This window comes from Hydra viridissima, unplaced genomic scaffold, assembly GCF_058129835.1.
Source record: "Hydra viridissima isolate aposymbiotic clone 2 unplaced genomic scaffold, HvirCarnegie_v1 scaffold_20, whole genome shotgun sequence".
NCBI lineage: Eukaryota > Metazoa > Cnidaria > Hydrozoa > Anthoathecata > Hydridae > Hydra > Hydra viridissima.
In genome coordinates, this window is record NW_028324319.1 from 532,501 (window position 1) to 545,616 (window position 13,116).

Sequence of the window (13,116 nt, forward strand, 5' to 3'; positions counted from 1 at the left end):
CTATAAAACAAAAATTTTTTTAAAATAAGCTTAACATCAAAAGAAGAATGAAAAAGAAAAGAGAATATTTTTAATTTTTGCACAATCAATCAGTTTGCAGTTCCAATTTTAAACTTTACGCCTAAAAATTTATGCGCATTATTGCAAAATTAATCATGCACAAGGAAACTGCAAGCAAGATATACAACGTTGTTAAGAGCTCTCTAAAAGAAAGATATACAACGTTGTTAAGAGCTCTCTAAAAGAAAGATATACAACATTGTTAAGAGCTCTCTTAAATGCGCGCCAAATAAGCTGATGAATTTTGGTAAGCTGAAAAATAACTACGCTTTGAAGAAAGTAATAAAAAAATTGATATAACTTTATTCAACATAGAAGAATGATTAACAATTACTTACGAGAGCCAGCTTGATAAAGCTTAAATTCTGATTAATTACAATACAAAAACCGTAACACATGTAAATAGAAAGCATTCAAACCTTTGCTTCAATCAAATTGCATTTTTAAAAAATACTAAAACTCTGCGACAAGTTTACAAAATAATTGTTATACAAGTTTTCTTATCATAAAATGCAGATTTTCATTTTGTCTCGTATCAAAATTCGCGCAATATTGTTTCTCTTTTATAAAATAAGAATAAAAATCACCTAGCTAAAACATTTATCTCTTTTAATTTAACAAAATACAAAACGAAAACACAGACCTTTTAAATTTAAAATCTGTACAATATATTATTTACTTTGCAAATGTCAACACTGAATCTGTCTACAAAATATTCTGCATAAGAGATTTTTAAACTTTAAAATTGTGAAAATCCATAATAAGGAAACGAACAGTTGGTAAGAAAGCAGTTTAAAACTCAGTCATCATAAAAATTTAAGAAAGTTAAATAATTATTAATCGTTTATAAAAATGGTTAAAATGAGATGCTCCTCCGTCTTAAGAGCCTATGTAATCCTTGTCGATAAACCGAATAAAAAGCGAAATTTATGTGGTAGTTTTGCAGCAAATTTATCCCAATCCATCTTTAAAACGCTTCGGAAAACAACGAGTAAAAAATGTTCTCAGCGTATTGATTCTTTAAGTTTTGAGCATTTTTTAAATCTTTATCATTTTAATTTATAAATATAGTAAGAGAGTTGCGAATCATTAGCCTATGGAAATCATAACTAACATTTTTTTTTTAAATTTAAACTAATAATTTTATTATAGCTTTTAAAACGTTATTTGCAAATATTAAAATGAATAATGAATTATTTTATCTCAATTTCTATTTTACATCCAAAAGTCTAATTTTATAATAATCAATGCTTATATATATTTATAGGCTTCCATAAGGATATAGTCGTCAAGACACCATGTGTATAGCTATTTTATAGAATCCAAATAAGATTAGGCATTAAATGTATAGGAAAGTACTCCCACTCCCCCCTTACTATCCAAGCTGGTAAAGACCATCTAAGACTAATCCAATTTGTATCTATTGTAAATGTGTATACTTTAGACTAGGGCCCTGCGAATCGCTTCGATTCGGTTCGATTCGCGAATCAAATGTCGCTTCGATTCGAGATTCGATTCGAAAAAAATGATTCGAGTTTTTCGAATCATTTTTTTATTTAAGTTACTTTATGTTTTCATACAAATGGCGTTAAAAAGTTTTCAAAATATCAATATTTATGTTATCAGAAAATTCAGCGGTAGAGTAATTTTGGAACGTAAACATACTTTTAATTAAAATTAATTGTCAATTAGGGACTTAAACAGAGCGGAACGCAACTTAGTAACGCAAAAGTTAGGTTTTATTTTTTGCGTCGTTAATGTTTGACTTCGCTTTCACTAAAGTAATTTTAAATTCGATATTTTTTGTTTGTGCTACATCAAGCTATTTTCGCATCAAGCTATAAAATGACTTCTAAAAAATCGGCAGTTAAAGAATTCTTTGAAAAAAAAGGAGTATTCTGGCAATGCAAACAAGAAAATTGCAACAAAAAGTATTCTGTTCAGAAAACTGGAACTTTATCTCATCTATGGAACCATTTAAAACGTTACCATAAAAAACTACACGTAGAAGCAACAAAAAAGCGCACATCTGCTACTAAAAGATAAAAGAATTCCGATAACACAATCGAGCAATCATTAAGTTCCTTGTTAAATTTGTATTTTATTCGACCTTCAATAGATACAGTTATTAAAAAAACTACGACCGTGCAGTGCTTAGATTTGTAATTAAAGATGGAAAATCATTTGAGACAACTTCTGGATCTGGCTTTATTAATCTGTGCTCGGTGCTTACTCAAGGGTAATATCATCCACCACATCCGATCACTTTATCTCGAAATTTAGGTGACATGGTCGATGATTTATATATTAACCTCCAACAAAGTATAAAAAGCCAGTTAATCTCCAAACCTAGTGTGAGGAGGGAAAACTAAAATAAAAAGCGGCGATCGATAGAAAAACATACACAAGATGATTCACTAACTCTTCACATAAATAAGTGATAAAGCGTTAGAAGAAAAGTTAAATACAACTGTGGAAAAACGTAAACACGAAGACGCGTAAATGATAAAGCGATAATAAGAAAAGCTAAAAACAACGCACAGTGGAGTATTTATACGAAAAAGTTGATCAAAAGTCAATTTTCAAAATTTTGTCAAAATCTGTTTTTATTGGTGCATTGTTAAAGCTTAATAAAGGTTACATCCCTAAATGGTCATTTCGGTTACCCATCTCCCTCCCACCTTATTGGGGCAGCTTTAAAAATCGAGTAATTGTGGTAATGAATTCAATTGTTTTTCAACGTTCCTGTTGACGAGCATTATTACAAATCGTTTTTTGAGTTTGTGGTTAGTGACAAATTTTAAAAACCATAATGGATATTGAAAAAAAAGGTAAGCTCAATTTTTGGGTATATTTATTTTCTCTATTTTATATGTTACTGTCACATTTCTCATCAATTATATTTGATGTAAAAAATTTAACGTTTTTTTTTTTATATACACGATATTAAAAAGTGTTTTTGAATATCAATTAAGCCTTATTAAGCTACGAGCTTGTGCTTCACGTAAACCTTAGATATTCTATTTACCATTTAAAAAAAAAAAAGTTGCGCATGTACGCGCCCTAAGATTTTTTTAACTTTTTTAGTCAATAAGGCAAATACATTTTTTTTGTGATTAAAACTTTTACTTAATTTAATTCATATTTTTATTGTAGAATCTCAAGCTATCACAATAAAGATGACTAGACAATCACTTTATGAAGTCTTGGAGCAAAGTTCCGAGGAAAAAATTGACGACAAATTCGTGTTTTTATTAGAACACCTTAAAAACATAACTAAATGCCCTGCAAATGAAGAAAGTGCACTAAAAACCATTTTTTCACCTTTTAAGTTCCAATTTAAACAAAAATGGGAAAACGCTAGCCGTATAAGAGAGCGTTTTTTAAAAAATAACAAACAATGGCTCAATACCACCATAGCTCGACCAACTTGGACGGTAGCAAAACCCGGCCGACCGTCAAAAAAATTTTATGAATCGAGTTTACCAACGAGAAGGCGAAAAACAAGGGTTTTAAGGGAACATATACCTTGTGAGCAGTTGATGTATGCTGCTCAAATGAGTCAACGTGCTGCAGGGAACAGTGACGCGTCTAACGTCATAAAGGAAATTTTATTTACACCAACAAAAGCCAAACAATATAGAAAAAGTGACACATCTACTGAAGATATCATTAAAAAGCACACACCATCAGAAGCGTTGTCAATTTTTGTGGAAGCTGATATGACTAAAAAACAATATGAAATTATTCATGCAGCCAACAAGAATATCTATCCATGTTATTCACTTATAAAAAAAGCCAAAGAGGAATGTTATCCACCAGAAGAATCGATAACAGTTACAGAAACTTGTTCAGAAATTAAATTACAAGATCTTCTGGATCACACGTCTAGGCGATTATGTTGTTATATGAATGAAATTATTGAAAATTTAAATGAAAAAGAAAGAAATAATTTAGAATTGATTTCGAAATGGGGTTCTGATGGCTCGCAACAACAAACGTTTAAACAAAAATTTCAAAACAGCGATGATAGCGACGCTAACATATTTCAAAGTTCTTTTGTGCCCCTACGGCTCATATGCCATATTGGTAACCAAAAGAAGGTGCTTTGGCAAAACCCAGCACCATCATCTACAAGGTATTGCCGACCAATAAGAATCCGTTTTATTCGGGAGAGCAAAGACGTAACGAATGATGAAATCGAATACATAGAGAACCAAATAAAAGGCTTGAGAAAAAGTGAAATAATAAACGCTTTTGGTGGTAATTTGCAAATAAAGCATGTATTTCTTTTTACTATGATTGATGGAAAAGTTTGCAATGCTGCTACAAATACGACATCAACAATGAGATGCTATATATGTGGGCAAACTTCAAAAGATTTTGATGACTTGAATAAAAAAACGACAGAAAGCCGTGAAACACTGAACTTTGGGCTATCAATACTGCACGCAAGAAACAGATTTTTTGAATCCTTGCTGCATATGTCGTATAAAATACCAATAAAAAAATGGCAAGCAAGAACAGAAGAAGATAAAAAAATACTAGCGGAAACAAAACAAAAAATTCAAAATGCCTTTAAAGATGAATTAGGGCTGTTGGTTGATATTCCTAAGGCTGGATTTGGGAACAGTAATGATGGGAATACATCAAGAAGATTTTTCGCCGATCCCTTAACCGCTTCCCGCATCACAGGGGTTGATATAACTCTTATAAAAAAATGTAATGTCATTTTGGAAGCAATTTCGAGTAAGCATCAAATTAATGTAAAAAATTTTGAAAGTTTTGCAAATGAGACGGCTAAACTTTATGTTGATTTATATGCATGGCACCCAACGACGCCGACTATGCATAAAGTTTTAAGACATGGCACCACAATAATTGAACAGGCTATACTGCTTATTGGCCAGCTATCAGAAAAAGCAGCCGAAGCCAGAAACAAACATTTCCATCTTTATCGACAGAATTATGCGAGGAAGTCTTCGCGAGAAAACTGTAATAGAGATATTTTAAACAGACTTCTGCTAACTTCGGATCCTTTGCTAAGCAGTATGAGAAAAAGACCCCTGAAAAAAAGAAAACCGTTCTCCAGTGAGACAATAGGACTCTTGATGCCGGAAACATTAGAAGACTCACAAGCGATGACGATTGACGACATATCAGATATTGATTCTGATTGAAAATGATTGCATTGACATGTACAAAAATATTTTATTTTATTTTGGATTAAATATAGGGCTATAATAATAAATTTTGATTGTTAATTTCAAACTGTTTGGTTGTCAAATCATTAGCCCCTTGTAGCGGATTAACCATAGGATTTAATCCTTTAACGAAAAATAATTCATAACAACAGGTATAACCTAAGGATAAAGTTCAATGATTGAGAAACCCAGTATAGGTTTAGATGCATCTTTCAAGTGTGATTATCCTTTTTAGAATTATAAATTTAGTTATTTATCATTATGTTAAATAGTTGTAAAGTTATAGATATTTGTAAAGTATGTAAGATGTATAAAAATATGTATTTTTTGTTTTAATATATAAATTTTTTACATTTCATGTGTGACCAATTGTTTTTAATACAATATAATGACCCTAAACTTCTTTTTACTACATATCACATCGATAATAAACATAAAATAATTTTGTTCAACTTTTCAAGTGAAATACTCCACTGTGCAACGATCGGAAAAGACACATACAAGATGACTCGGCCACTATTCACATAAATAAATGATAAAGCAAAAAGAATTAAGTTAAAAACAACAACTGAGAAATGACGTAAACGTGGAGATTCGTAAACGATAAAGCGACAATTAGAAAAGTTAAAAACAACGATCAGAAAAGACTAATACACGATGATTCACCGATCTATTACGTAAGTAGACGATAAAACGGAAAGAAGAAAAGTTAAAAACAACGGAGAAAAGACGTAAACACGAAGACTCATCAACCTGCCATATAAATAAATGAAAAGATATCGCAACAGGAAAACAAGCAAAAACTATAAAAGCTCAAAAAAGAAAGAATCTGACAGTTAAGTGGAGAGAGAGTTTTTGTTAGGAGAAGAATTGGAGAAGAATTAGAGTTTTTTGGAGAAGAGAAAAGAGTTTTTGAAGAAGAGATTCAAAAGAGAATTTTAAGAGAAAAGAGTTTTAAAGAGATTTAAAAGAAGATTTTTAAGAGAATTAAAGAGGATTTTAAAGAAGAGAAAGAATTTTGTGATAAGAAGAGTATTTTGAGGAATAAGCAGTTTAATAAGCAGTTGAATAAAAGAAGAAAAGAAGATTTTAATATTGATTGTTGGAGAATAACCAGAAGATTTAATTAAAGAAGAGATATTTGTAATAAAAGAAAATATAAAAGAAAGAGGAGTAATTGAAATAAACAGTATTGAACACTGCAAGAAGCGTTAGAGAATATTATTTGTATTATATAAAAGTTATAAGAGTAAGAGTGCTACCATTACACATTAATAGAACATTTGTTGAGTTTTATTAGATTATAGAATATACTGAGGACGGCGATTATAAGTTTAGCCCTTTTAGATTAAACCTTGCCCATTCCTAACCAAACTATCCCTAAACCTCGCCCTTACCTAACCAAGTACTTCCCAGACCACTAACCTCGTTCCCAACCTCCATCTACCTAATCCAAGCATAACACTAAACCCAAACCTTCCCCTTCCCCTTTACTGCAAAAGAAAATAGAATAATAATAACATATAAGAAAAACGCCACCCTCACACTAGCATCACTTTTGATCACTTTAAAGCCGACAATGGCGATAACTTTCTTGTTTCTACTTGCCACTTTATTTCATCCTCTTGGGTTTTAGAATTATGCTGTTTATCAGTTGTAAATCTGGAAGTAATAAATGCTTGTCACAAAGCTACTTCCACTGAAGAAATTTTAAGAAACGTGCTGTCAAAATTTGACTTGACTTCAGATAATATTTTCCGAGCTACAACCGATACTACTCCCAGTATGCCATGCACACTTAAACTTCTTGGGCTTGATTGGCTAGGCTGTTGTGCTCATAAACTCCAACTTTGTGTGAAATCAGCTATACACAACCAACCAATTCTTGTTATATTAATTAGCAAGGCTCATAAAATAGTAGGATTTTTTCACTCATCATCAGTTGGACAGACAACTCTCAAAAAGTATCAGATTTCTCAAGGAAAACCTGAGTCAAAGCCTCCAATGGATGTGGAAACGCGTTTTAACAGCACTTCTAGCTTATTGGAATGGGTTTAAAAAAATAATGATTCTATAGAGATTGCTCTAGTTGAGTGTTCACAAAAAAAAAACTGTATGAAAGTGCCACCGACTTGTCCAACTGAAACATAAGTGCAATTATTAACAACAGTCGCTCCTATAAAAAATGCAGTATCTGAAGCCACTACTATACTAAGTGCGGAAAAAAGCGTAAGCATTAGTTTAGTTTATCCGTGCATTACAACTTTGAAAAATTATCTTCGCTTGATGGATAAAAGAGGGATGGGTAAATTTGTTGACGATCTTATTACGCAGTTGGAAATGAGGTTTGATTTAAGTGAAGACGTTTTTCTTACCACTACTTTCTTAGACCCTCGATTTAAATCAGAAATGTTTACTTTGGCAGAGAACGATTAATTTGGGCTAGAAGTAACAAAAAGAGTTTGTTCAAATAACATTCAAATTTTGTAATATTTTGTATAGTATACATAAAAATAAATATAAAAAACTTAAATTTCTTTCAACTAGTGATTCGATTCGTGATTCGATTCGATTCGCGAATCAAGACCTGCTCCGATTCGAGATTCGATTCGAAACTAAAAACGCCGATTCGCAGGGCCCTACTTTAGACGTATATTAGACACCGAAAAAACGCCTAATTACAGAGATTCTATTTATGTTCAATTGTAGACGAGTATTAAATGCATAAACTAGATTAACACATTGATGTCTAATTTTAGGTTGAGTATAAATGTATTTAATATGTCTTTTATAGATCAGTTAACTGAAAAAAATGTTTAAACTCATAGCAGAATTTATTTGATACATAGCGATCATTATATATGACCGCTATTATGTAAAAAAACGTTCATCTAAAATGGCAGAAACATGTTTCTAAAATGGAATAAAAATATATGCGTTGCTAAATTTATTTTAATGTTTGAACGGTTTTAGTCATAATGAAAATAAATTTGGGTTTTAAGAAATAAAATTAAATGCTATTGTAAACAACATGCTATTTTAATGACAAAATATTTCAACGTAACTCAACTTTAAAAGAAAGTTTTTATGCATGTTTCCCAGAATTCAGGGTACCTTGCGCATGTGTGAATAAGTTACTTTTCATTTTCAGGGAAAATGGTCTAAATGATGCTAGAACCCTTCTGAAAACAGCACAAGACATCGAAGCACGCAATCTATGCAGAGAAAAATATATTTATTTTCGACATAAAAATGAAATAGTGAAATCAAATGAAAAGGAATTTGAGTTTAATGCTGAAGCTAAATCAATAATATGTAATATAGATAGCCTACAAACATTTATGTTTTCTAATTCTCGATTTTGGCCGATACTTAGATTGTGGTGGGAAAAAGATGTATTCATGATTGCTTTTTATGGTGGTGAAGGAAAACCAGAACAAGTAGATTTGTTTTTTGCTGATTTTATTTAAGAAGCTAAAGAAATTTTGGTCGGTGGTTTCACAATTAATGGTAAAAAATATACTTTTAGTATATCACCATTCGTTTGTGATATATTAGATTTTATTATTGTCAGGGCGTTCTTTTATAAAATTGTTGTTGGCCACATTGAAAAATATAGCTGTGAAAGTTGTTATAATTGTTGGGACGTATTATTCTCAGCGGGTTGTGTTCGAAAGCGAAGAACCGCGTGTCTTGCGTGACAAATGTGCTTTCAGGATCTTTGGGTGCTTTGAACATCTAAAGAAACTCTCTGCCTTGAGTGAATTGGACATTCCGATTGTTTCAATATTCATGCCTTGGTGTAACAAAAAAAAAAATTATATTTTTTCTAACTTCAGGTCCATTAAATTGTAAACAATTGTTAACTGACCAATGCTTTAAATGTCATGTCAAATGAATTAAAGAGTGCCAAGAAAAGAAAAGTATTGAATAAATTTTAGAAACTAATTCACTGTTAGTGTAAATATATTGGACTTTACAACTTGTACATTTGATAATGACTTTGAAAACAAAGCACTAAGGAAAATCTAGGCATTTTCCGCTGTTTTTATGCATGAAATGGGTTTTTCAGCACGCAATACATGTTAACCAGTTGAAAATTACATGCAAAAAGTTTTCAACACATGTCTTTACTTTGCTCACAAATCCTCAGGGCTAAATCTATGTGTAGAACAAGCGCAAATTTACTAGAGTAAAAAATGTGAAGATTTTTTAAAATTTTCATCAAAAAATCTGTAAAAATGTTTCAACTCACTTCTAAGGTCATGGTTTAGTTAAAAGAATGTTTATGGGGCACTAATAGCACTGTCATATAAGGTTTTATATTGAAAATGGTGCATATGCTGTAAATAGGGCTCAATCAAGTACAACAGTTTTGACCCCCTAAACCAAAAATTATGGTAAGAACATGAAAAGCCTTATTTAATAAAGTTGTTGGTATATTCAACTAGAGCACATGTGTTACCCACATCATAGCTGGACGCTTGCAATGGGTCATTATGGCCTGGGGACTTGTAATAGACTATAATCGGAAAGTTTTTGCACTGAAAGTAAAAAAATCAACAAAAAATCAACACTAAAACAACCATAATTTTTGTTATACTACAGGGATCAGGATAAAGTTTTAACCAAATCTTGGTATTGGCATAGGCTACATTGCCACCAAATTTCATTGGTCTTTGATTAATGATTAGGTATGATTAATGATTAATGAATATTTTATAGCAACTTTGATATGTTAAAAATAAAAGGTAAATTTTTTCCATTTTTGTAACTTCAAAGTCACTTATTTCACGAAGACCTAAAAGATTTTAAAATTTGCACCAGGTGACCCTGGGATGTGTATCACCCCATATAGGTGGCATTCTCGGGTCAGCTAGGTTGGCAATATCTGATCCCATGATTACTGTGAATCGATCAAGTATGCATAATTTTTAGTAAATTAAGCACAAGCTACTCATAACCTATAGCTGACTATGCCATGGGAACGAATATTTGAGTTCATGAGCAGTATAAATTAGAGTTTGCATTTATAAACGCCAATACTTTTCAATCTGCATTTAAAAAATATGAAAAATATGAAAAAAAAAGTTGTTTGAAAGAAACTTAACATCCAAAGGAGACTGTTTAAAAAAAGAGAGTCTCATAAGATGCTTACACGATCCTTTCAAGATTTCTATTTGTTATGTAAACTCAGATTTTTAAAAAGAAAAGAATAATAAAAAAACTTTGTTATTTAACGAAGCGGATACTACATGATCGTGAAAGTGGAAAATACTTGTTTGTTGAAGAACAAATGTTTTAGTAAAAAAAAAACAACCCTTTGGATCACCAAGGATTAAATAGTTGCTTTTATATCAATACTACTTTTGCTTCCATTCCCTCTGAATAGAAGTATTTGTCGGATTAAAAAACTCTACTTTTTAAGACCTATCAATAAAACCGGACGCTTCTCAAACTCATTGGAATAATTGTCACCTATTAGATAAATGAGAAGTTGGAGACGTTTTCTGTTCGCACAATCTTAGATGATATAAATCATGATGTTGGATTTATCCATAAAGTTATGCATCAAACAATTGATTATATCAGAACTAATCTTCAACCACAAAACTTCATCATTTTTCTGATGGCTGTTCAGGGCAGTTTAAAAACTGCAAACGTATTTATAACATATGTCATCATGCTGAAAATTTTTCTGTTAGTTGCATCTAGAACTTTTTTGCAACAACCCATGGCAAATCACCATGTAAAGGTATGTTATGATGATATTGTTAGCACTTTTAAAAAACTTGTTCCCACTGCTAATTTGCGTCTTAGCGCAGGTCAAACACTGTCTGCTGAAACAATGTTTGAATAATGTCAAAAGTCAATCAGTGTGATCAAGTTTGTATATATCACTGCTGAAGAAATTAAGCTAACACGAAAGACACTTGCCCATCGATTTTCAATAGCAACCACTATTACGGGAATAAGAAGTTTCCATCAATATGCACCTTCATCTACTTCAATCATAAAGATGAAACGAATATCTAAGGATGATTATTTTGCTCTTATATTTGATTTCCTCAATAAATAAAAAAATGATAAGGCTCAGATTGACAATATTACAATATCACAATAACTATTGTGCAAATATGATGAACTTTACTTGCTTAGTATGGTTCCCAAAATTGATAAAGAGAATAATTATTTCATGGTAAAGTTTATGCATCTCAATTTTTCTAGATATATAAATATATTTTCAAAATGAAAACTTTAAAAAAGCGTAGAAAAGGATGATCAAAAATTTGAAAAATATTTTCTCTTCCTCTTAAAATTTCCAAAATGGAGAACATGGGCCCAAAAATGGCATTTTCAGTCTAAAGTTCAAAAGAACATATCATTGTAATGATTCAAAGTACCAAGACCGTCTTTTAAATTAAGATGCCCGTGTCTTCTTTTACCGGTAAGTCTTTTTTTGTTCTACGCTGTGTTACTTGTCAGAACGTAAATGTTGAGAAATTTAATGCCTGAAATTTAACTTCTAAAAACAGATTCTTAGAAAGCTTCTTTAACTTTATGAAAAAGAGACAGCAAAATCTGTTCAATAATAATAGATATTCCGTTACTCTACTCATCTTATTGGGTGGAAGAACTTAGCAACTTGTTGGAATATTAACTAGTACTCATTCTCTTTGCAAGTTTTCTGAAAAAAGTAAAAGATATCAGCGAAAAGTTTCTGACCAGCAAACTTATAACCAGTGTTTTCCAACTTTGAAAATGTCTTCCTTTAATTTTGTTTGCTGTCATTCCTATTTCTCCATACTCCATCTCCTTTTCTGTTAAGTTAGGATGTCTATTTGGATGGTGTAAGAAGGATAGAACCTATAGAGACACATAACAAATCTATTCCTCTATTGCACATTTTATTCTAGAGAATCTACTTGATCGCTGAAGCATGATGAGTGACTTTGATGATGATCACATGTCTCATTAAGACTTTATAAATTTGGGAGTAAAAAAGAAAAAAAAAAAGAAAAACGTTTTTTTGATTTAGAAACAATAATCAGCTTTAGAAAAGAAACGATGCGGTTGAAATCATTAACAGATGTTAATGATTTCAACCGCATCGTTTCTTTATCGTTAGTCAAACGGAGAAAGATTTCGAAGAGCGTCAGAATTTTCAAAAACTACCAATAGTTCCGATCATTTTTTAAAATTTAGTTAGAAAACATGATTTAACTCTTTCAGAAACCCCTTAAAAAACTATTTTTCAGAAATTATCTTTTTTGCACAGATCGATCCTTTAGAGATGGAAACAACTTTAACGATACACAACATAAATCAGGTTCGTAATTGCCTAAATTATTCTTTGTAACCCTTTTTTTTTTAAAAAAAAATTAAAAAAATCTCAGTCAGTAACTTTTGTAGCTTCCACCAAAAAAAAAAAAAAATTTATTTCACGAACTTTACGATTTCACTTAGTCGCTTCTTTAAACAAAACATGAAAAGAAGACAAGTTCGGATGTTCAAGTTCAGTTCACAAGAACGAAATAAAAAGAGAAAAAAAAGGCATAAGGAATCCAAAAATGTATAGAAGAAGCTCTATTGAAGAAGCTAGGGTTAAACGAACAAAGTTCGTCAATTAGAATAATAATGTTGTATCAGGAGTTTAATTTGGTTTGAATAAAGATTGCAAGTACCACCCTTGTCTGTGGTCATATGTGAATAAATCTTTTTTAGTAAGTGTTTAAATAATTCTAGTAATTCTAGTAAAAGAAGATTACCGAGAAAGACTCCCAGTTGTCCATATATTTACTTTTGAAAGAGTTGGAATTTGTAATAATGACTTAAGTAATTTTCAATGCCA

The 13,116-nt window shown here is 31.1% G+C and overlaps 2 protein-coding genes across 2 annotated transcripts in view; one reads left to right on the forward strand and one right to left on the reverse strand.

Moving 5' to 3' along the window:
* The window catches only part of LOC149876435 (uncharacterized), a 32,359-nt gene that overhangs the window by 16,282 nt on the left and 2,961 nt on the right, over positions 1-13,116 (reverse strand). The gene's annotated exons all lie outside the window — the stretch shown is intronic.
* On the forward strand, positions 2,515-5,356 carry LOC149876436 (uncharacterized). The gene is made up of 2 exons (XM_090075306.1): positions 2,515-2,891; positions 3,217-5,356. The coding sequence occupies exons 1-2, from the start codon at positions 2,873-2,875 to the stop codon at positions 5,238-5,240; spliced, it is 2,043 nt and encodes a 680-aa protein (XP_089931432.1). The 5' UTR covers positions 2,515-2,872; the 3' UTR covers positions 5,241-5,356.